The sequence below is a fragment of the Ranitomeya variabilis genome, chromosome 1, assembly GCF_051348905.1.
Source record: "Ranitomeya variabilis isolate aRanVar5 chromosome 1, aRanVar5.hap1, whole genome shotgun sequence".
Lineage (NCBI taxonomy): Eukaryota > Metazoa > Chordata > Amphibia > Anura > Dendrobatidae > Ranitomeya > Ranitomeya variabilis.
The window spans coordinates 828394158-828417500 of NC_135232.1; the positions used below are offsets into that span (position 1 = coordinate 828394158).

General features: G+C 43.7%; 1 protein-coding gene across 1 annotated transcript in view; it reads right to left on the minus strand.

Moving 5' to 3' along the window:
* Positions 1-23343, minus strand: part of DNAH6 (dynein axonemal heavy chain 6) — a 717942-nt gene that overhangs the window by 502698 nt on the left and 191901 nt on the right. Inside the window, exons 27-30 of the mRNA XM_077275462.1 lie at positions 22672-22797; positions 20480-20635; positions 19425-19586; positions 18129-18266 (exon numbers count right to left, since the gene is read on the minus strand). Of these exons, the coding sequence (XP_077131577.1) occupies positions 18129-18266; positions 19425-19586; positions 20480-20635; positions 22672-22797 (582 nt within the window). The remainder of the gene's footprint in view (positions 1-18128; positions 18267-19424; positions 19587-20479; positions 20636-22671; positions 22798-23343) is intronic.

Genomic DNA, 23343 nt, shown 5'->3' on the forward strand with positions numbered 1-23343 from the left:
TTCAGGTTCTCCAGAGGGACAGCACAGACCTCCTCCGGATCCATCCGAAAACCCAAAGATGACAACAGGTACCCCAAAAACTACCCCTTGGATGGCGAAAACACATTTTTCTAGTTTGGCATATACCGTATTTTCCGGCGTATAAGACGACTGGGCGTATAAGACGACCCCCCAACTTTTCCAGTTAAAATGTAAAATCTTCTTAAAAGTCGGGGGTCTTCTTATAAACCGTGTCGTCTTATAGGGCCGTGACTTTTGTGCCTTTTGTGGGGGGGGAGTGGGCCTGATGATGACGAGGGGGCGTCTCACAGGAAAGTGAGTATCCCCCATTACCTCATTGTATCGCTGCAGCGTGGGGTCTCTGCTGGGAGCGGCGGCGGCGGCTGTGCTGTGGGGCGGCGGCTCCTCTTCTTCAGTGTGGGGCCTCTGTGCTGCTGGGCGGTGTGGGCGGCTTATCTTCAGGCAGTCGGGGCTCCTCCGGTATCTCCTTAAAGCCCGGAGGCCCTGCCGGCAACTCCATCGGTGCAATGCAGTGGCCTCCGGGAACATGGCCGCTGCTCAGATTCAGATCTCGTCCCTAGATCTCGGGAGACGAGATCTAAATCTGAGCAGCGGCCATTTTCCCGGAAGTCACCGCATAGCAGCAATGGAGCTGTCTCCGGGAAAATTGCCGCTGCTCAGATTTAGATCTCGTCTCCCGAGATCTAGGGACGAGATCTGAATCTGAGCAGCGGCCATGTTCCCGGAGGCCACTGCATTGCACCGATGGAGTTGCCGGCAGGGCCTCCGGGCTTTAAGGAGATACCGGAGGAGCCCCGACTGCCTGAAGATAAGCCGCCCACGCCGCCCAGCAGCACAGAGGCCCCACACTGAAGAAGAGGAGCCGCCGCCCCACAGCACAGCCGCCGCCGCCGCTCCCAGCAGAGACCCCATGCTGCAGCGATACAATGAGGTAATGGGGGATACTCACTTTCCTGTGAGACGCCCCCTCGTCGTCATCAGGCCCACTCCCCCCCCACCCACCATATACACCCGGCAAGGCGATACCCGGCGTATAAGACGACCCCCGACTTTTAAGAAGATTTTCAGGGGTTAAAAAGTCGTCTTATACGCCGGAAAATACGGTAGTTTTTTATCCCTTAATATTTGCAACACCTGTTTAACATGCCCCCGATGTGTCTCAATATCCGGTGAGTAAACAAAAATATCGTCCAGATAGACCACCACAAACCTGCCCACCAAATGATGGAAAACATAATTAATGAAATGTTGGAAAATCGCATGTGCATTTGTCAGACCATGAAGGATTTCTTTGCGGAAAGTCTGGAGAAGGGACGTATCCAACCCTCATATTCGCCCATAGAGGCAGGGTTCTTCTTTGTAAAGAAAAAAGATGTCAGTCTAAGTCCCTGTTTAGATTTCCGTGAATTATATCAAACTATCATCCGAGATCCATACTCTCTTCCTTTGATTCAGGATCTGTTCAGCCAGGTCATAGGAGCTAAGGTGTTCTCCAAGTTGGATTTAAGGGAGGCATACAACCTGGATAGAATCAGAGAAGGGGATGAATGGAAAATGGCATTCAATACCCCTGAGTGTCATTACGAGAATCTGGTCATGCTTTTTGGCTTGTCTCTCAGGGCCAGAAACATTATACAGTCTGGACTTTGGAAGTTTAGCTCTGGGGGTCAGGTTAATAGGACAGTCATATGTACAATGAGGAGGCAAATCCTGATACCCCCTCTCAGAAAAAACGTCATCAAAACCCGACAAAAATGCAGGTACGGTTAGGGTATGTGCACACGTCCGGATTTCTTGCAGAAATTTCCTGAAGAAAACCGGAAATTTTCTGCAAGAAATCCGCATTTTTTTTTTTGCATTTTTTTTCCGTTTTTTTCTCGTTTTTTTTAGCATTCTGCAAGCGTAATTAGCTTGCAGAATGCTAAAGTTTTCCAAGCGATCTGTAGCATCGCTTGGAAAACTGACTGACAGGTTGGTCACACTTGTCAAACATAGCGTTTGACAAGTGTGACCATCTTTTTACTATAGATGCAGCTTACGCAGCATCTATAGTAAAAGAGAGAATGTTTAAAAATAATAAAAAAAATAAAAAAATGCTTATACTCACCCAGACGATCTCCTCAGCGACGTCCGTTCCTCTTCCTATAGCTGGTGTGTGCGCGCAGGACCTTCCATGACGTCGCGGTCACGTGAGCGGTCACATGACTGCTCACGACCAATCACAAGACAGTGACGTCATCACAGGTCCTTCACCGCACACCAGCTACAGAAACCGAAGCGGCAGCATGTAGCGGAGAGGCGGGAAGACATCGAGGGTGAGTATAGGACTATTTTTTATTTTAATTCTTATTTTTTGACCAATTATATGGTGCCCAGTGCGTGGAGGAGAGTCTCCTCTCCTCCACCCTGGGTACCAACCGCACATAATCTGCTTACTTCCCGCATGGTGTGCACAGCCCCGTGCGGGAAGTAAGCAGATCAATGGACTCCTAGGTGTGCGGAATTCCCTGCAATTCCGCATTTTAATGAACATGTTGCTTTTTTTTCCGCGATGCGATTTTTTCGCAGAAAAAAAGGCTACATTTGCACAAAAAATGCGGAATACACTGAAAATAATGGGAGGCATATGTTAGCGTTTTTTTCGCGTTTTTATCACGTTTTAATAGCGAAAAAACGCGAAAAAAACGCGAAAAATACTGAACGTGTGCACATGGCCTTACTGTAGAGACTGTAGAAAGAGAATTATTTAAACAGCTCTCATGGCAGTATTCTCCCCACACAATGATCTCCCTGGCTTGCCAATCCACCAACAGATTATGCTTCATCAACAGGGAAGACCCAATACAATTGGGGTGGGAAGATGGTCCAATACATAGCAAGGAATTATCTCACAATGAATCAACCCCACCCTCAGTCTTATATTATGTACAATTTGAGTAAGAGCTTTCTGTGCAAGTGGGGCTGAGTCGATGGTGAAGATGGGAATGGGATTAACTAAAGTTCAGCAAGCAAGCCCATGAGTTCTAGCAAACTCTTCATCAATCATGCTGACTCCAGCTCCACTGTCAACAAACACAGAAATCTCTTCAGTTTTGCTCTCCAGCACACCTCTGCTTTCATCACAAACTGAGAACTGCAGGTTGACGATAAATACACCCCGGCTACCAAGGGTTAAACAAGTCTCCTTTTACTTAGGCATCAAAGGACAGGCCCCCTAAAAAATGCCTTTTTTCCACGAAAAAAACCCACTCCCTTCTTTTTGAGAATATCCAGGGAAATGTGCGATGCAGAGGCACCTCCTAACTGCATGGGTTCCTCCAAATTCCCCAGAAGTAGTTCACCACTAAACCATTCTCCTGGCAAAGGGGCAATAGCCCGAAAAAGAGGCTCCAACGACATAGCAGCCTACAAGGATTCAGGGGTTTCATACCCTGCCAAAGCTTCCTTCAATCTTTCAAGAAGACCCTGAAGAAATTGGCTTCTGACAGCGGGTCATTTCATTTTGTATCAGTTGCCCATCTGTGGAATTCGGAGCTATACGTCTCCATTGACTGATTCCCCTACTGAAGGCGACGCAACCTGGATTCAGCCAAGGAGACTCGGTCAGGGTCATCATAGACAAGGGTTAGAGCCAAAAAAAATCCCTCCACAGAATGGAGACAAACTGAACTCTCCGGCAAAGGGGAAGCCCTGGATTGAGGATCTCCATACAGAAGAGATCACAATACCATCTCGTTGCTCCTCATTTCCGGAGGAGTGAGGATGAAGTGTAAATTACAGTTTGCAAGCTTCCTTGAACACAAAAAACTTGTCTCTACCTCTGTAAAACCTGTGCGGGAGGGCAACCTTGGGTTCCAGCTGTACCGGCCTACCTGCAGAGACCTGTTGTGAGTTTGGTTTCTGGGCTCCCCCGGTGGTTGCTGGTGGTGCTGAACTTGTGTGCTTAATCTCCTCTGTTCACCTGTTTCCATCAGGATGTGGGAGTTTCTATTTAGCCTTACTCCTCAGTCATTTCTATGCCGGCCAACAATGTTACCAGAAGCCTTTCTGTTGCATGTTCCTGCTCCTAGACTACTATCAGCTAAGTTGGACTTGTAGTCCTAAGATTGTTTTTGCATTTTTGTTCCAGTTCTCTGTGTTTGAATATTTCTGAGGCTGGAAGCTCTTGTGAGCTGAAATTGCCACTCTGGTGTCATGAGTTGATATTAGAGTCTTAAAGTAATTTCAGGATGGTGTTTTGAAAGGGTTTTCAGCTGACTGTGAAGTTCCCTTTTCTGTCTTCCTACTATCTAGTAAGCGGACCTCAATTTGCTAAACCTATCTTCATACTTCGTATGTCAATTTCCTCTAAAATCACCGACAATATATGTGGGGGCTACTGTCTGCCTTTTGGGGAAAATTTCTCTAGAGGTAAGCCAGGTCTGTATTTTCCTCTGCTAGGGTCAGTCAGTCCTCCGGCTGGCGCTGGGCGTCTAGGGATAAAACGTAGGCACGCTACCCGGCCACTGTTAGTTGTGCGGTAGGTTTAGCTCACAGTCAGCTCGAGTTTCCATCTTCCAAGAGCTAGTCCTTTTGTATGCTTTACTACGGTCTCTTGCCATTGAGAACCATGACAGTTTGGCCGGCCAAGGGTTAAAATAATTGGCAGAAGAAAGGAGAGAAAAGAAGTCTGCAGAGAATTTTTTTTTTTTTTTTTCTGAGTTTGCTCATTAGTTGATTCACTTGCATCTCTGCTTACTGCAGCCTTCGTCTCTCTCTCCTTCTAATCCTTGAATGGTTCTGATTTCACCTGGTTAAAATGGATCCGCAGAGTTTAGCTACAGGTTTGAATAATCTCGCTATGAAGGTTCAAAGTTTACAGGATTTTGTAATTCATGCTCCTATATCTGAACCTAGAATTCCTTTACCTGAATTTTTCTCCGGGGATAGATCTCGCTTCCAGAATTTCAAACATAATTGTAAATTATTTTTGTCTCTGAGATCTCGCTCCGCTGGAGATCCTGCACAGCAGGTCAGGATTGTAATTTCCTTGCTCCGGGGCAACCCTCAGGATTGGGCATTTGCTTTGGCACCAGGGGATCCTGCGTTGCTCAATGTGGATGCGTTTTTCCTGGCTTTGGGGTTGCTTTATGAGGAACCTCATTTAGAGATTCAGGCTGAAAAAGCCTTGATGGCCCTGTCTCAAGAGCAAGATGAGGCTGAAATATACTGCCAAAAATTTCGTAAGTGGTCTGTGCTTACTCAGTGGAATGAGTGCGCCCTGGCGGCGAAGTTCAGAGAGGGTCTCTCTGATGCCATTAAAGATGTTATGGTGGGGTTCCCTGTGCCTACAGGTCTGAATGAGTCCATGACAATGGCTATTCAGATTGATCGGCGTTTGCGGGAGCGCAAACCTGTGCACCATTTGGCGGTGTCTACTGAGAAGGCGCCAGAGATTATGCAATGTGATAGAATTCTGTCCAGAAGCGAACGACAGAATTTTAGGCGAAAAAATGGGTTATGCTTCTATTGTGGTGATTCAACTCATGTTATATCAGCATGCTCTAAACGTACTAAGAAGGTTGATAAGTCTGTTTCAATTGGCACTTTACAGTCTAAGTTTATTCTATCTGTGACCCTGATTTGCTCTTTATCGTCTATTACCGCGGACGCCTATGTCGACTCTGGCGCCGCTTTGAGTCTTATGGATTGGTCCTTTGCCAAACGCTGTGGGTTTAATTTAGAGCCTCTGGAAGTTCCTATACCTCTGAAGGGTATTGACTCCACGCCATTGGCTAGTAATAAACCACAATACTGGACACAAGTAACTATGCGTATTAATCCGGATCACCAGGAGATTATTCGCTTCCTTGTGTTGTATAATCTACATGATGTGTTGGTGCTTGGATTGCCATGGCTGCAATCTCATAACCCAGTCCTCGACTGGAAAGCAATGTCTGTGTTAAGCTGGGGATGTCAGGGGACTCATGGGGACGTACCTTTGGTTTCCATTTCGTCATCTATTCCCTCTGAGATTCCGGAATTTTTATCTGATTATCGTGACGTTTTTGAGGAGCCTAAACTTGGTTCACTACCTCCGCACAGAGATTGCGATTGTACTATAGATCTGATTCCGGGCAGTAAGTTTCCAAAGGGTCGTTTATTTAATCTATCTGTGCCTGAACATGCTGCTATGCGGGAATATATTAAGGAGTCCTTGGAAAAGGGACATATTCGTCCTTCGTCATCTCCCTTAGGAGCCGGTTTTTTCTTTGTATCTAAAAAAGATGGCTCTTTGAGGCCGTGTATTGATTATCGGCTTTTGAATAAAATCACGGTTAAATATCAGTATCCTTTGCCACTGCTTTCTGATTTGTTTGCTCGAATAAAGGGGGCCAAGTGGTTCTCTAAGATTGATCTTCGTGGGGCGTATAATTTAGTGCGAATTAAGCAGGGGGATGAGTGGAAAATCGCATTTAATACGCCTGAGGGCCATTTTGAGTATTTAGTAATGCCTTTTGGTCTTTCAAATGCCCCTTCAGTCTTTCAGTCTTTTATGCATGACATTTTCCGTGAATATTTGGATAAATTTATGATTGTGTATCTGGATGATATTTTGATTTTTTTCGGATGACTGGGACTCTCATGTCCAACAGGTTAGGAGGGTTTTTCAGGTTTTGCGCTCTAATTCCTTGTGTGTAAAGGGTTCTAAGTGTGTTTTTGGGGTTCAAAGGATTTCGTTTTTGGGGTACATTTTTTCCCCCTCTTCCATTGAGATGGACCCTGTCAAGGTTCAGGCTATTTGTGATTGGACGCAACCCTCTTCTCTTACGAGCCTTCAGAAGTTTTTGGGCTTTGCTAATTTTTATCGTCGATTTATAACTGGTTTTTCTGATGTTGCTAAGCCGTTGACTGATTTGACTAAGAAGGGTGCTGATGTTGCTGATTGGTCCCCTGCTGCTGTGGAGGCCTTTCGGGAGCTTAAGCGCCGCTTTTCTTCCGCCCCTGTATTGCGTCAGCCTGATGTTACTCTTCCTTTTCAGGTTGAGGTCGACGCTTCAGAAATCGGAGCTGGGGCGGTTTTGTCGCAGAAAAGTTCCGACTGCTCCGTGATGAGACCTTGCGCGTTCTTTTCTCGTAAATTTTCGCCCGCTGAGCGAAATTATGATATTGGTAATCGGGAGCTCTTGGCTATGAAGTGGGCTTTTGAGGAGTGGCGTCATTGGCTTGAGGGGGCTAGACATCAGGTGGTGGTATTGACCGACCACAAGAATTTGATTTATCTTGAGTCTGCCAGGCGCCTGAATCCTAGACAGGCGCGCTGGTCGTTATTTTTCTCTCGGTTTAATTTTGTGGTTTCTTACCTACCGGGTTCTAAAAATGTGAAGGCGGATGCCCTTTCTAGGAGTTTTGAGCCTGATTCCCCTGGTGATTTTGAACCTACAGGTATCCTTAAGGATGGAGTGATATTATCTGCTGTTTCCCCAGACTTGCGACGGGTCTTGCAGGAGTTTCAGGCGGATAGACCTGATCGTTGCCCGCCTGGTAGACTGTTTGTTCCGGATGATTGGACCAGTAGAGTCATCTCGGAGGTCCATTCTTCTGCGTTAGCTGGTCATCCTGGAATCTTTGGTACCAGGGATTTGGTGGCTAGGTCCTTCTGGTGGCCTTCCCTGTCGCGAGATGTGCGAGGTTTTGTGCAGTCTTGTGATGTTTCTGCTCGGGCCAAGCCTTGTTGTTCTCGGGCTAGTGGATTGTTGTTATCTTTGCCTATTCCGAAGAGGCCTTGGACTCACATCTCCATGGATTTTATTTCTGATCTCCCTGTTTCTCAGAAGATGTCTGTCATCTTGGTGGTGTGTGACCGTTTCTCTAAGATGGTCCATTTGGTCCCCTTGCCTAAATTGCCTTCCTCATCCGAGCTGGTTCCTCTGTTTTTTCAAAATGTGGTTCGCTTGCATGGTATCCCGGAGAATATCGTTTCTGACAGGGGAACCCAATTCGTGTCTAGATTTTGGCGAGCGTTCTGTGCTAGGATGGGCATTGATTTGTCTTTTTCGTCTGCTTTCCATCCTCAGACTAATGGCCAGACCGAGCGAACTAATCAGACCTTGGAGACTTATTTGAGGTGTTTTGTTTCTGCGGATCAGGATGATTGGGTTGCCTTTTTGCCCTTGGCGGAGTTTGCCCTCAATAACCGGGCTAGTTCTGCCACCTTGGTTTCTCCTTTCTTCTGTAATTCGGGGTTTCATCCTCGTTTCTCTTCCGGTCAGGTGGAGTCTTCGGATTGTCCTGGAGTGGATGCTGTGGTGGAGAGGTTGCATCAGATTTGGGGGCATGTGGTGGACAATTTGAAGTTGTCCCAGGAGAAGACTCAGCAGTTTGCCAACCGCCGTCATCGTGCTGGTCCTCGTCTTTGTGTTGGGGACTTGGTGTGGTTGTCTTCTCGTTTTGTCCCTATGAAGGTTTCTTCTCCTAAGTTTAAGCCTCGGTTCATCGGCCCGTACAAGATATTGGAGATTCTTAACCCCGTGTCCTTTCGTTTGGACCTCCCTGCATCTTTTTCTATTCATAATGTCTTCCATCGGTCATTGTTGCGCAGGTATGAGGTACCGGTTGTGCCTTCCGTTGAGCCTCCTGCTCCGGTGTTGGTTGAGGGTGAGTTGGAGTACGTTGTCGAGAAGATCTTGGACTCCCGTGTTTCCAGACGGAGACTTCAGTATTTGGTCAAGTGGAAGGGCTACGGTCAGGAGGATAATTCTTGGGTGACAGCCTCTGATGTTCATGCCTCCGATTTGGTCCGTGCCTTTCATGGGGCTCATCCTGGTCGCCCTGGTGGTTCTGGTGAGGGTTCGGTGCCCCCTCCTTGAGGGGGGGGTGCTGTTGTGAGTTTGGTTTCTGGGCTCCCCCGGTGGTTGCTGGTGGTGCTGAACTTGTGTGCTTCATCTCCTCTGTTCACCTGTTTCCATCAGGATGTGGGAGTTTCTATTTAGCCTTGCTCCTCAGTCATTTCTATGCCGGCCAACAATGTTACCAGAAGCCTTTCTGTTGCATGTTCCTGCTCCTAGACTACTATCAGCTAAGTTGGACTTGTAGTCCTAAGATTGTTTTTGCATTTTTGTTCCAGTTCTCTGTGTTTGAATATTTCTGAGGCTGGAAGCTCTTGTGAGCTGAAATTGCCACTCTGGTGTCATGAGTTGATATTAGAGTCTTAAAGTAATTTCAGGATGGTGTTTTGAAAGGGTTTTCAGCTGACTGTGAAGTTCCCTTTTCTGTCTTCCTACTATCTAGTAAGCGGACCTCAATTTGCTAAACCTATCTTCATACTTCGTATGTCAATTTCCTCTAAAATCACCGACAATATATGTGGGGGCTACTGTCTGCCTTTTGGGGAAAATTTCTCTAGAGGTAAGCCAGGTCTGTATTTTCCTCTGCTAGGGTCAGTCAGTCCTCCGGCTGGCGCTGGGCGTCTAGGGATAAAACGTAGGCACGCTACCCGGCCACTGTTAGTTGTGCGGTAGGTTTAGCTCACAGTCAGCTCGAGTTTCCATCTTCCAAGAGCTAGTCCTTTTGTATGCTTTACTACGGTCTCTTGCCATTGAGAACCATGACAGAGACCCCAACATCAGCAACCTGCAGCCTCTGTTGCTGCAGCTGAACCTCATAGTGGAAGTCATTCACCTTCAGAGATAGACAGTGTAGCTGCTCTGCCAGCCCTGCAACCGGATCCATAACCAAGGGAGAGAAGGAAAAAATAAAACCATGCCCAAGAGAAAAAAACACACACAAATAAAACCACATGTCAGTTTTCTTCCTAAATATGTTCAGCCTGTGATAATGTCATACACAGTGTGGGAAAGCTAAATGCAACACAGGGGGAAGAGGGGAAGGAAGCCCAAACGCTAGGGAAAGGGGGAGTGGAGACCCCTAGGAAGATCTAATAACAACCTGCCTCACCTATCATCCCTATATTGGTTCCACACCAATCACCAAGCAGGAACCTACGCCCTGTATATCCCTAGAGCTAGGCACTGAACAGGGAAGGTGGGGATAAGCACTGGTCAGTCCCCACTGTACATTAAAGAGAAGAAATGGAAACAAATAAGGGGAAGAAACTTATCTTGAGCACACTCAGTGAGGTAACACCAAACATTCTCCAACACCAACAGAAGTAAGCCGACTGCTATAGCTCCAAGCTTTCACAAAGGAAAACTGTGAATATCACCGGCGACTCACCGAAACAGACTAAGAGTCTATAAACACCCAGGTCCAGGTATGTCAATTAGAGCCGGAGGGATGTTGCCACTGGGTCCAAAGGTCAGAAGGATTAGGAAGACATCTGCAGTGCCAAACGCAGAGACCTTCTGCAGCCATATGCAGAGCGACTGTCTGTAGCATCTAACACACCTGTGACAGGGGTATTGTGGAAACCCTTGGATGTAAGTAAACAGCCTGTGAGGCCTGTAAGGGAGGGGGGTGCAAAGTGTGCTTTTATACTTGTGTGTGGGACAATAATACTGTGTGAGTTACTGTGGGGACATAATACTTTATGAGAGACTGTGGGACCATTATCCTGAATGGGGATCTTTGTGGGGACATCGTACTTGTATGAAGTGCTGTGCGGACATAATACTGGGTTAGGGGCTGTGAGGAAATCACTCTTGTGTGTGTGATGACATTATACTGTGTGATGGGCTCAGGTAACACTATACTGTGTTTGGGAACACCATACTGGGTGTGGGGATGTCATATTGGGTGAGAGACTGTGGGGACATCATACTTTGTAGAATGAGCTGTTGATCAAGGTACATCTACAGTATATACTGAAGGCTGAATAACAAGAGCAGTATGATTACAAACTTTATAAAAAGCAGTAAATTATATGGTTTTGATTAGCTGCTACAGGTAAGAATAAATGTTACAATAAGTATTATCGTAACATGTATTAACAGTAATATTTCCGTTTAATATTAAGTGATAAAAATATAAAATAACAATAATAAACAGAATTAAATTTGGCCTGTTAGTTTGGCCCTCCACAGCACTCAGGGTGTCTCATGTGGCCCCTTGGTCAAATTAAATACCCACCCCTGCTCTGGAGAATAAAAGGCCAGTTTCTAGCTCTTCTAAATTGCTATACTTATATCACAAAAAACAGATGATACACGGTCTAAAGAGTTATGTAAGAATCACAAAACTTTATTTATCACAAATATTAAAAACTGACATCAGGTGACTAGAGGGGATAATTAGCACACGGACAAATTCGTGCCATATAACAACATTGACGGGAAGCATGAAGCAGGGGGTTACTACAAATATATGCAGAGTCTAATACCAATAATTGATAGGCAACCCAGAGACAGCGGATTTAAATAACCCAAATCATGGGGAAATAAATATATCCACAACCACTGGCAATGGGTCCCTATCCATAATACAGTCCCAGACTAATAAACGTTGCATAGCAGAAAACGGTGGAACTAATAATGACACATGTCCGCAATACCACCGCTATAATACTAAAACAATAACACATGCAGCAAAGAATGGAAATTTTAGCAAGACAAGAATTATACCCACCGCAGTGTAGTCCGACCCTCCTGGAGCACGCCTCCACCCCAACGCGCATTTCCATTAAAAAACCTTCGTCAGGGAGCATTTAGTTCGATTGTGAAATGTGCTTAAGAAGGGTTGCACCCGGAAGTGATCGAGCCGCAATGCTGGAAATAATCCAGCGTCACCATGACGACCTATAACGCCAGTACCTGCCGGAATATACACACCAAGGACGCACCACCGGAAGTGATTACCCGCGATACCGGAAGTCACTTAGTGCAGTCATGGCAACCCACGACGCCGGAGCCCGCCGAGAACCTCCAACGGGGGAAGGAGATCACGGGGGCCCCATGTGACCACCAACCACCCAGCAGGGACCCGGACCAGCGCCAGCGCAGAGGATTTAGAATGCTCGGAGGAAATAGATGTAAATATAAATGTGGTGGCCGTACGGCAGCATCCAAATGATAGTGGTCACTGCGGCTATACAAAGTATCAAACGCAGTGACCTGAGGAATGGCATAATACACCCCACCGGTAACCCATAGAATAGTGAATGAACCACCACCAGGGAGATATACCGTAATATATATACACACAGAGAGTGCCAAGGTACCTATGTTTAATAGAAATTACACAAACATCACGATACTCTATGATCCCATATAAATCACCCATATACATAGCAATAATGCTACAATAATAAGAGATGTCATTACCAAATACATGTATCTCAAAATACAAATAGTTAGTATAATGGCATAATGGTATCAGAGCATGTATATAAATTCATATGGGGCATTAAATGGAGACAGGTACTATGTCCTTTGAATGGAGCACTTCTTGGCCTTCTTCCGAAGGGAAAATCAGAATCTTCCATATAGGTGTCCAATATCCAGCAGCTAACTTCCATCACAACCCACATCCGTAAATAGGACCACAACCGAAACTAGAAAAAACTAAAAAACAAATAATAAGAGAAAAAGAAAGACACAGACAATGAATAAAATGTTAAAAACAATGCAGAGATATAGCACAATTCAGCCGGCGCTAAAAATGCGCTAAGCTCGACCAATGTCTACAAAAATGGGGCATAACTAATATTTTCATTTAATCCTGCTGGGTGGACTGTTTTTAGAACCCAGATCCATCTTCATTCCATTTGGGATAGACGTTGAAAGGTACCGCCTCCCCGAATACCCACTTCTAATAAATCAATACCCCTCACTTTCAAAAGACTTGCGTCACAATCATGGAATTTCTTAAAATGGCGCGGCAGTGTCTTTAATGTCGAGATATCATTGGCCGTAGCTGCCGCTCCAATCCCCAACACATGTTCCCTAACTCTTATCTTAAGATGTCTTGTTGTCATGCCGATGTAAATTTTGTTACATGGACAGACAGCATAATAGATGACATTCTTACTAATACAAGTAATACGCTTTCTGATGGTATATTGACGAGAGCCATCAGAGTTAGAGAACATGCGAGTACACTCGATATTAGGACACGCAACACAACGGCCGCATGGACTGCATCCTATATCTCCTGTAAAAGTATCCAAAAAGGTTCTACTCGGCATCCCAGTATAGTGGCTGTGCACCAGGATATCTCGTAGATTCCTGGAGCATCTAACTGCAATACCAACATTTTTGGGAAGATAACGGGCCACTATGGGATCAGCCCTCAATACATGCCAAGACCTAGCCAACATATGTCTCATAAGGGGAAACTGTGAATTATAGTTTGTCACAAATCTAACAATATCATGCTCCTTCCGGGTTCTTTTTTCATAAGAGTATGTCTAGAGGTATATTTCGCCCTATTAAAGGCCTTTTTTACACTCCGTTTGCTATATCCTCGTGACAGTAGTCTCCCCTTAAGATCCACGGCTTGTAGAGAAAAAGCCCTATCGGTTGAGCATAATCTTCGGAGACGTAAAAACTGTCCCATTGGAATCGCTTGTATGACATGATCAGGGTGTGAGGAGGAGGCATGCAATACCGAATTTGTGGATGTGGGCTTACGAAAGATATCTGTCTGCAGCTCTCCCCAGTCATCTCTTTTAATCAAAACATCCAAAAATTCCATATTGTCCTTATCCGATCTGTAGGTCAATGTGATGTTCAAATTATTCGCATTCAATAACTCCATGAAATCATGGAGGCTTTGCACAGAACCCTGCCAGATCATGAATATGTCGTCGATGTACCGCGCCCAAAAGAGGACGCGACCCATCGACGACTCACGATCCGGCAGGGGGAGGTCCCTCTCCCACAGCCCCAGGAACAGATTGGCGTAAGCCGGGGCAAAAGGAGCCCCCATAGCTGTTCCATGGAGCTGCAGGAAGAAGGACCCCTTAAAAACGAAAAAATTATGCGTTAGAGAAAATTCCAATAGCCTATAGATCAGACTAGCCAAGTCCCTGGGTAAATTAGACATACCCAGGAAAAAATCAATAGCACGTAAACCGTCCTGATGTCTAATACTGGTGTACAGCGATTCAACATCAGCTGTTACCAGTATCTCATCTCATTACTGGTGAACTGGCTTCAGCTTTGGTAATTGCTGAACCCACGATCCCCACGTTCTATCTTTTGCCCAAAGTCCACAAGGACATGCAGACGCCCCCTGGGCGCCCTATAATTTCAGGTAAAGGTAATTACCTTGAAAAGGTAAATCAATGGATTGATTCCAAACTACAACCACTAGTGGAGAGTCTTCCCTCTTTCTTGAGAGATACTGGTGATTTGCTAAGGCGAATAGATACGATATATATTGAGGTGGATGAGATACTGGTGACAGCTGATGTTGAATCGCTGTACACCAGTATTAGACATCAGGACGGTTTACGTGCTATTGATTTTTTCCTGGGTATGTCTAATTTACCCAGGGACTTGGCTAGTCTGATCTATAGGCTATTGGAATTTTCCCTAACGCATAATTTTTTCATTTTTAAGGGGTCCTTCTTCCTGCAGCTCCAGGGAACAGCTATGGGGGCTCCTTTCGCCCCGGCTTACGCCAATCTGTTCCTGGGGCTGTGGGAGAGGGACCTCCCCCTGCCGGATCGTGAGTCGTCGATGGGTCGCGTCCTCTTTTGGGCGCGGAACATCGACGACATATTCATGATCTGGCAGGGTTCTGTGCAAAGCCTCCATGATTTCATGGAGTTATTGAATGTGAATAATTTGAACATCACATTGACCTACAGATCGGATAAGGACAATATGGAATTTTTGGATGTTTTGATTAAAAGAGATGACTGGGGAGAGCTGCAGACAGATATCTTTCGTAAGCCCACATCCACAAATTCGGTATTGCATGCCTCCTCCTCACACCCTGATCATGTCATACAAGCGATTCCAACGGGGCAGTTTTTACGTCTCCGAAGATTATGCTCAACCGATAGGGCTTTTTCTCTACAAGCCGAGGATCTTAAGGGGAGACTACTGTCAAGAGGATATAGCAAACGGAGTGTAAAAAAGGCCTTTAATAGGGCGAAATATACCTCTAGACATACTCTACTTTATGAAAAAAGAACCCAGAAGGAGCATGATATTGTTAGATTTGTGACAAACTATAATTCACAGTTTCCCCTTATGAGACATATGTTGGCTAGGTCTTGGCATGTATTGAGGGCTGATCCCATAGTGGCCCATTATCTTCCCAAAAATGTTGGTATTGCAGTTAGATGCTCCAGGAATCTGCGAGATATCCTGGTGCACAGCCACTATACTGGGATGCCGAGTAGAACCTTTTTGGATACTTTTACAGGAGATATAGGATGCAGTCCATGCGGCCGTTGTGTTGCGTGTCCTAATATCGAGCATACTCGCATGTTCTCTAACTCTGATGGCTCTCGTCAATATACCATCAGAAAGCGTATTACTTGTATTAGTAAGAATGTCATCTATTATGCTGTCTGTCCATGTAACAAAATTTACATCGGCATGACAACAAGACATCTTAAGATAAGAGTTAGGGAACATGTGTTGGGGATTGGAGCGGCAGCTACGGCCAATGATATCTCGACATTAAAGACACTGCCGCGCCATTTTAAGAAATTCCATGATTGTGACGCAAGTCTTTTGAAAGTGAGGGGTATTGATTTATTAGAAGTGGGTATTCGGGGAGGCGGTACCTTTCAACGTCTATCCCAAATGGAATGAAGATGGATCTGGGTTCTAAAAACAGTCCACCCAGCAGGATTAAATGAAAATATTAGTTATACCCCATTTTTGTAGACATTGGTCGAGCTTAGCGCATTTTTAGCGCCGGCTGAATTGTGCTATATCTCTGCATTGTTTTTAACATTTTATTCATTGTCTGTGTCTTTCTTTTTCTCTTATTATTTGTTTTTTAGTTTTTTCTAGTTTCGGTTGTGGTCCTATTTACGGATGTGGGTTGTGATGGAAGTTAGCTGCTGGATATTGGACACCTATATGGAAGATTCTGATTTTCCCTTCGGAAGAAGGCAAAGAAGTGCTCCATTCAAAGGACATAGTACCTGTCTCCATTTAATGCCCCATATGAATTTATATACATGCTCTGATACCATTATGCCATTATACTAACTATTTGTATTTTGAGATACATGTATTTGGTAATGACATCTCTTATTATTGTAGCATTATTGCTATGTATATGGGTGATTTATATGGGATCATATAGTATCGTGATGTTTGTGTAATTTCTATTAAACATAGGTACCTTGGCACTCTCTGTGTGTATATATATTATATCTCCCTGGTGGTGGTTCGTTCACTATTCTATGGGTTACCGGTGGGGTGTATTATGCCATTCCTCAGGTCACTGCGTTTGATACTTTGTATAGCCGCAGTGACCACTATCATTTGGATGCTGCCGTACGGCCACCACATTTATATTTACATCTATTTCCTCCGAGCATTCTAAATCCTCTGCGCTGGCGCTGGTCCGGGTCCCTGCCGGGTGGTTGGTGGTCACGTGGGGCCCCTGTGATCTCCTTCCCCCGTTGGAGGTTCTCGGCGAGCTCCGGAGTCGTGGGTTGCCATGACTGCACTAAGTGACTTCCGGTATCGCGGGTAATCACTTCCGGTGGTGTGTCCTTGGTGTGTATATTCCGGCAGGTACGGGCGTTATAGGTCGTCATGGTGACGCTGGATTATTTCCGGCATTGCGGCTCGATCACTTCCGGGTGCAACCCTTAAGCACATTTCACAATCGAACTAAATGCCCCCTGACGAAGGTTTTTTAACCGAAACGCGCGCTGGGGTGGAGGCGTGCTCCAGGAGGGTCGGACTACACTGCGGTGGGTATAATTCTTGTCTTGCTAAAATTTCCATTCTTTGCTGCATGTGTTATTGTTTTAGTATTATAGCGGTGGTATTGCGGACATGTGTCATTATTAGTTCCACCATTTTCTGCTATGCAATGTTTATTAGTCTGGGACTGTATTATGGATAGGGACCCATTGCCAGTGGTTGTGGATATATTTATTTCCCCATGATTTGGGTTATTTAAATCCGCTGTCTCTGGGTTGCCTATCAATTATTGGTATTAGACTCTGCATATATTTGTAGTAACCCCCTGCTTCATGCTTCCCGTCAATGTTGTTATATGGCACGAATTTGTCCATGTGCTAATTATCCCCTCTAGTCACCTGATGTCAGTTTTTAATATTTGTGATAAAGTTTTGTGATTCTTACATAACTCTTTAGACTGTGTATCATCTGTTTTTTGTGATATTTGTTATATATGATGATAGGTCGTATCATAGTCGTATCCATGGTGAAGCATTATTGACTGTCATATATATATACCATGCGTACTGATACTATAAGTGGTTATATAAATTGCTTTACTGCAAAGTCGAGGGTTGAATTGTACAATCAGTGATAGCACTTTTTGCTAGTCATATGTTTGCTAGTCCACAATATAATTTATCATTAAACACTGCTACATGCTGATCCAAAGCTATGGTCCGTGATAGCAAACTTGAGCGTGAATTTGGATTCGTGACCACAATCCCAGCAAGCTTGTTGTGTAAGTAGTTTCTTTATGTTGTATGCCACAGAGCGATCAAAACTGACATTTATCAGATGATAGTCCTCTGTGGTTGATACCTTTTAATGGCTAACTGAAAAGATGGTAACAAATTGCAAGCTTTCCAGACTGCTCAGGTCTCTCCATCAGGCATAGAAGGGACCTGAGTAGTCTGGAAAGCTTGCAATTTGTTACCATCTTTTCAGTTAGCCATTAAAAGGTATCAACCACTGAGGACTCTCAATTATAAATATTTTTCTATCTACTGGCTAACACGGTACCAAAATATACTGTATATCTTTCCTATATCAATTATCAGATGCAATTTCTATGTTGTGCAACTAAAGTTACCGAGAGAACAAGACTATGTGAAAGCAACACTTAAAGTGGCCACTGTTGTAGGTTACTCTTGACCTCCAGTCTGAATAACAGGTATTATGTAGAGATCTAGGGGCTACACATTACATTACAAATCAGAGCCTCATTGTGAATTGGGAACATTTGTGGGTAATTAATTTGCACTTGGCAGAGGAAATAAGAATTACCTTTGCAGCTTTTGCATTCCTTATTGTGATGAGCTGCTGGGCAATTACAGACAGCACTTCAATATCAATTCGATTAAATTCATCAAAACAACACCAGGCTCCAGACTGGGCCAAACCACTGAAGAATCGACCCATCATCTGCAAAAAAAGAGCAGGAAGTGTATAAAGAAAATATCTCTCAAATGATCAGGTGTAGCAGAATTTGTCATTCCGCATTATGTGCTGTGATATCGGGATATGAAAATGGTTTTTGGTAGTTCTGCGTATAAAAACACTGCATTATCTTAACTCAGAAAGCTATCACTATGCAAAAAAAAGAAATATCTAGTTTTAAAAACTACAATTGCCACATGCTGCTGAAACCATGCTCACATGCGGTGGCTAATGGCCACATAATTCTATGTGTGAGGGACGGCATTACTTTGAAAATTGGCTACTGTCTGCCGGTGTGGTTTTGGCCACATGTGGTAACCTCATTATAAATGTTTACCAACTAGAAAGCTCTTGGCTGAGCAGTTTACTCAGAAGACAGCTATCCCTCCTGACTCTTCCATACACATAAGAGCTCAACTCCTTGGAGTTTTCATGTGTTTTCCACAGGGACAAAAGAGAATGCCACTGCCAGACATTTTTGTCAAAGGCTTAGCTTCCCTGAAAATGAAAGGATCAGGCGCTGAATTTCCAAATGATCACTCCTTCTCCCCCCTAATAGTATCTGTTGGGAGAGGCTCTTGAGGACCAATACATATCAGATGATCAGCTGGTCACGCCAAAATGATCTGGTAAGGCTAACTTTGATCTAATGTGTATGGGGCAAGGGCGTAGCAGCAGAACACGTGGCCGCTATGGGGGCACCTGGCCCTCTCCCTGACTGTCATCACAATTTTAGCAGTATCCATTGCATAGAATGATGGATCAGGGAGCCAAAAGGCTCCGTTATCTGCTATTCAGCCTGTGCCAATGAGTCTGAGACTGCATGCACATAGACGTCACTACATAGCACCTGCAGAGCAAAGCATGGATACCCACACTGCACTGACTGGAAAATTACAAATAAAACTTTTGCTGTTGGGCCCCATAAATTTTATGCATGCCCTTGCTACAGAGACCTTAAGTCTTACTTCAAAAACTATAGGTGTAACCCTAGTTTAAAGCTTCTTTCACAGACAACCAATATGGAAGTTTTGGGAAGGAGGGGGTGGGCTTGTAAAAAAAACCACAATGATTTTCATGCATTTTTTTTTAAGTCTTTGTCATAATTCATGAAATACTTGCTAACTGAATGGCATATCCTACCTTGTAGTCCAGACCATCAGAACAGTTGAACACGACACACTGTATCGCCAGTGCTTTGGCGAGGTCTTTTGTGGTCTCAGTTTTCCCAGTACCTGCAGGCCCCGCAGGTGCTCCTCCAAGATCCAGCTGTAGAGCACCCATGAGACAAAGATAACATCGATCCTTGGAAAAATAAAGAAATAACTTTATTCTTTTATTTTGATCCCTCTAAAATGGAGAAACTGGAGTCTGCAGAGTTACATTTATGATTGATATTCACCGTAATCTTCATTTTGTTTATGTCATTTATGCATTCAATATATTGTACTGTGTGGTCAGCACGAGAACGTGCATCTGATGCCACTTATGGTTAGAACACAATGTGAGTGTGAGATTTTTGGTCCTTCTATTCCAATGAGTGCCCAATAATAATAATCAGGCGCGATTATACCAATTTCTGGCATATGGACAGCTAGCGGTTCACCAAGTTTAATAGGAGCTGTGTGCCTTTTCATGTGTTTGGTGCTTTTTACACCAGCGCAAATCAGTATAAGGCTAGGGTCACAGGGCAGTATAAATGAATCGGTGTGATTTTCATCCGGAAAAGTGTTATGATTTTTTTCTGACCTGTTATCCATGTGCAGTCCATATACAATCCATTTTTTTTACAGCAGCAGCTATTTATAATAATAATAATTTACAAAAGTATTTACAGTTTCCTATCTAACAGAATTGCATTGTGCTTGTAAAAAATTGTGTCTCTGTACGGCATCCGATTTTTCTCACACCCATAGACCTGAATGAGTGAGTTTCATCTAATTTTCAGAGGAAAATCATGCATGCTGCAGTTTTTTTCACATTCAGATTTGGTCAGTGAAAAAAATAGCTCATCTGCAAGGCCCCACTGAATAACATTGATCCGAATGAGATCCGTTGTTTTAACGGATAGCACCCATACCGAAAATACGATCGTGGGCAGCGACCCTAAGTTGACTAACATGTCCTAGTAAATGTCCCCTAATATGTTCTACACCTCGGTAAATGACAACCCTACACAAAATAGTAAACATTCTTACAGTCAGAGGAGTGATGACCAGTCGAGGACAAGCACCAAGATACTCATAAGCATATGTATACTGAGACAAAGCCATCCGAGCCACGCAGTTGTCAAAATCTAGGTCCCAATAATAGCGCAGTTGTCTCTGCCACTCAAAACTGTCAATGCTGGTAACCTTGAACGGAAAAAAATATAATTATTTTAATTAAACATAGGATTAAAAATAGGGTTAGAGATAAAATTGCAGCTTTTATTTTTTAGCAAACCTATAAGAAATGAAAACTGCTTTTCTGTTAGACAGCTTGAGAATTGCCTCAGTGGAAGCCCTGTGGCTTTGTACTATGTATCCAGAGCTATGATTGTTGCCTCTATATGGCATTGTATTAACCCCTTTACCCCTGGGCGATTTTCCATTTCTTTGTTTCTTTTTCCTCCCCTACTTCCCAGAGCCATACATTTTTTATTTTTACATCCCCATAGCCATATGAGGGCTTGTTTTTTTCTGTGGGACGAGTTGTACTTTTGAATAAAACCATTTATTTTATCATGTGTTGCACTAGAAAGTGGGAAAAAAAAAAAAAAATTCCAAGTGCTTATTTCAAAAAAGGTTCCATTCCACAATTGTAAAACTGACCTTGCAATATGATTCTCCAGGTCAGTACGAGTACGCAGATACCAAAGATGTACAGGTGGTTTTTTTATAGTGGCGAAAGTTTGAAAAAAAATGTTGCTTTTGTCGCCATTTTCCAAGTTCCATAACGTTTTCATTTTTCGGGATATGTGGCTGTTTAATGGCTTACTTTTTGCACCCTGAGCATTTTGGGGGTAGACACAATGTTTTGATCGCCTTTTATGGTATTTTATTGGAATATTTCAGCAGCCAAAAAAAACATAATTCTGGCAATATGATTTTTTTCGTAATGCCGTTTAACGTTCAGATTAATTTATTTTCTATTTTAATATATCAGACGTTTACTAACGCAACGATACCAAATATATGTTTTTTTATGGTTTATTTTTGGGTATTTCTATCTTTTATATATTTTTTTAAAACTTTTTTTTAAACTTTTTACTGTATTTGCTAGGGGTTTTAAAGTTACAATCTGATCACTTGTGCTATACATAGCAGTGCATTACAACTGTGATGTACAGAGGAAACGGTCTCCTATGAACGCCACCTAAAGGCTGGCTTTCACAGGATTGTCATGACATGCATGAAGGTCTTCAACAGACCTCTGACTGCCATGGCAACCCATCAGCACCCTATGATCATGACACGGGAGTGCCGATGGGCCCACGGAATGAGGAGCTCCCTGCTGGAAAGCGCTAAGTGCCACTGTCAGAGATTGTCAGCGGCACTTAACAGGTTAACAGCTGTGCTGCACCCACCGTTGTTAAAGGCACATGATAGCTGATTAAATGAGCCATCATCAGCCGTGAACATTGCAGCTCGGTGTGCGCCAAGGCAGAGACACGACTTTTGACATACATGTATGTTTAGATCGTTAAGAGGTTAAAGGGAATCTGTCACCAGGCTTTTGCCACTTAATCTGAGAGCAGAAAATGTAGAGATAGAAACCTTGATTCCAGGGATGTATGACTTACTGAGCTGCTTTCTGTAGATTTGATTAAATCACTGTTTTAACAGCAGGAGATTATCATTAGAGGACTAGTAAAACTGCTGCCCTGCAGTCCTCCATTTTCATGAGCTCTATATAACCTTGTTAGCTTTCTGCCTATGCACAGTGTTTACAGCTGTCAATCAGTGGTGGAGCGGGATTATAGAAATCGCAACATTCAGAGAACTTGAAACGCAGAAAACTGCAGAAAGCAGCCCAGTAAGGGATACATCGCTGGAATCAGGGCCTCTAACCCTACATTATGCTACTCTCAGAAGTGGTAGAAAAACCTGGTGACAGATTCCCTTTACCTTTAAGTATATAATGGCCTTGAAGCATTCGGGATGGGTTGAAGTATGCCACTGTTGTAAGTTAGAAAAACACAGAGGTACATTAGAGCCCAATAAACTTCTATGTGTGGCATATCATGACTACGTATGTGTACAGGATACCTTCTTCAGTCACGTTTTCAGTCATTTCACTCTCCTTTAGAATTCATGTCATTTTTTTTACTACAGTAAAAACGTGAAGTTTTTAGTGGTTTAGACTTTCATTGATTTTACTAAATGCAAATTGCAAAGGAAAAGATTACCTGGTCCTTTACAAGGTCACTGACAATGTCCCTCGCATGGACATCAATTGTTATCAAAGCCGTAATAATGTTTCTATGCAGTGTAGGAAGATGCCCTCGTACAAGCCCGGCTAAAGCATTCAGCCTCTGAATGAAAGAGGTAAGCAGATGTTACAAGAACAGTAAAACTTTCAAATTAAATGTCCCTACATATGTATGTAATATATGGATTTTCCCTTGGCAAAAGACAAAGAAGGTAGCACTTTCTAAGCAAAGTAAATTTAAAATCAAAGTGACCATTAAAAGATAGGCTTCGACCTGATAAGGTTGTACAGATTCACCGAAAAAAATGAGAAAATAAAAAATGTATTGAAATCACAATGTGTACAGCCTTCCTCAGGTGGAGAAATAGATGGAAAAAGCTTCCAAGCCCCCCCCCCCTCCATAATGGAAGGGCGGAGCTTTTACATAAGTTATTTTTTTCTTATTGTACTGCATGCGTTTTATTTTATGTTAATTTTGTAATAACAGCTCCGCCCATCCATTACAGAGATGGGCATATAAGCTTTTTGTATGAATTACTCCCCAGATACCTGTGGAAGGCTGGTTGCAGCCGAAACGTGTTTTGATTATAATACATTTTTATTTATTTCATTGTTTTCGGTGAATCATTATTTTGGTGAAATTTCATTT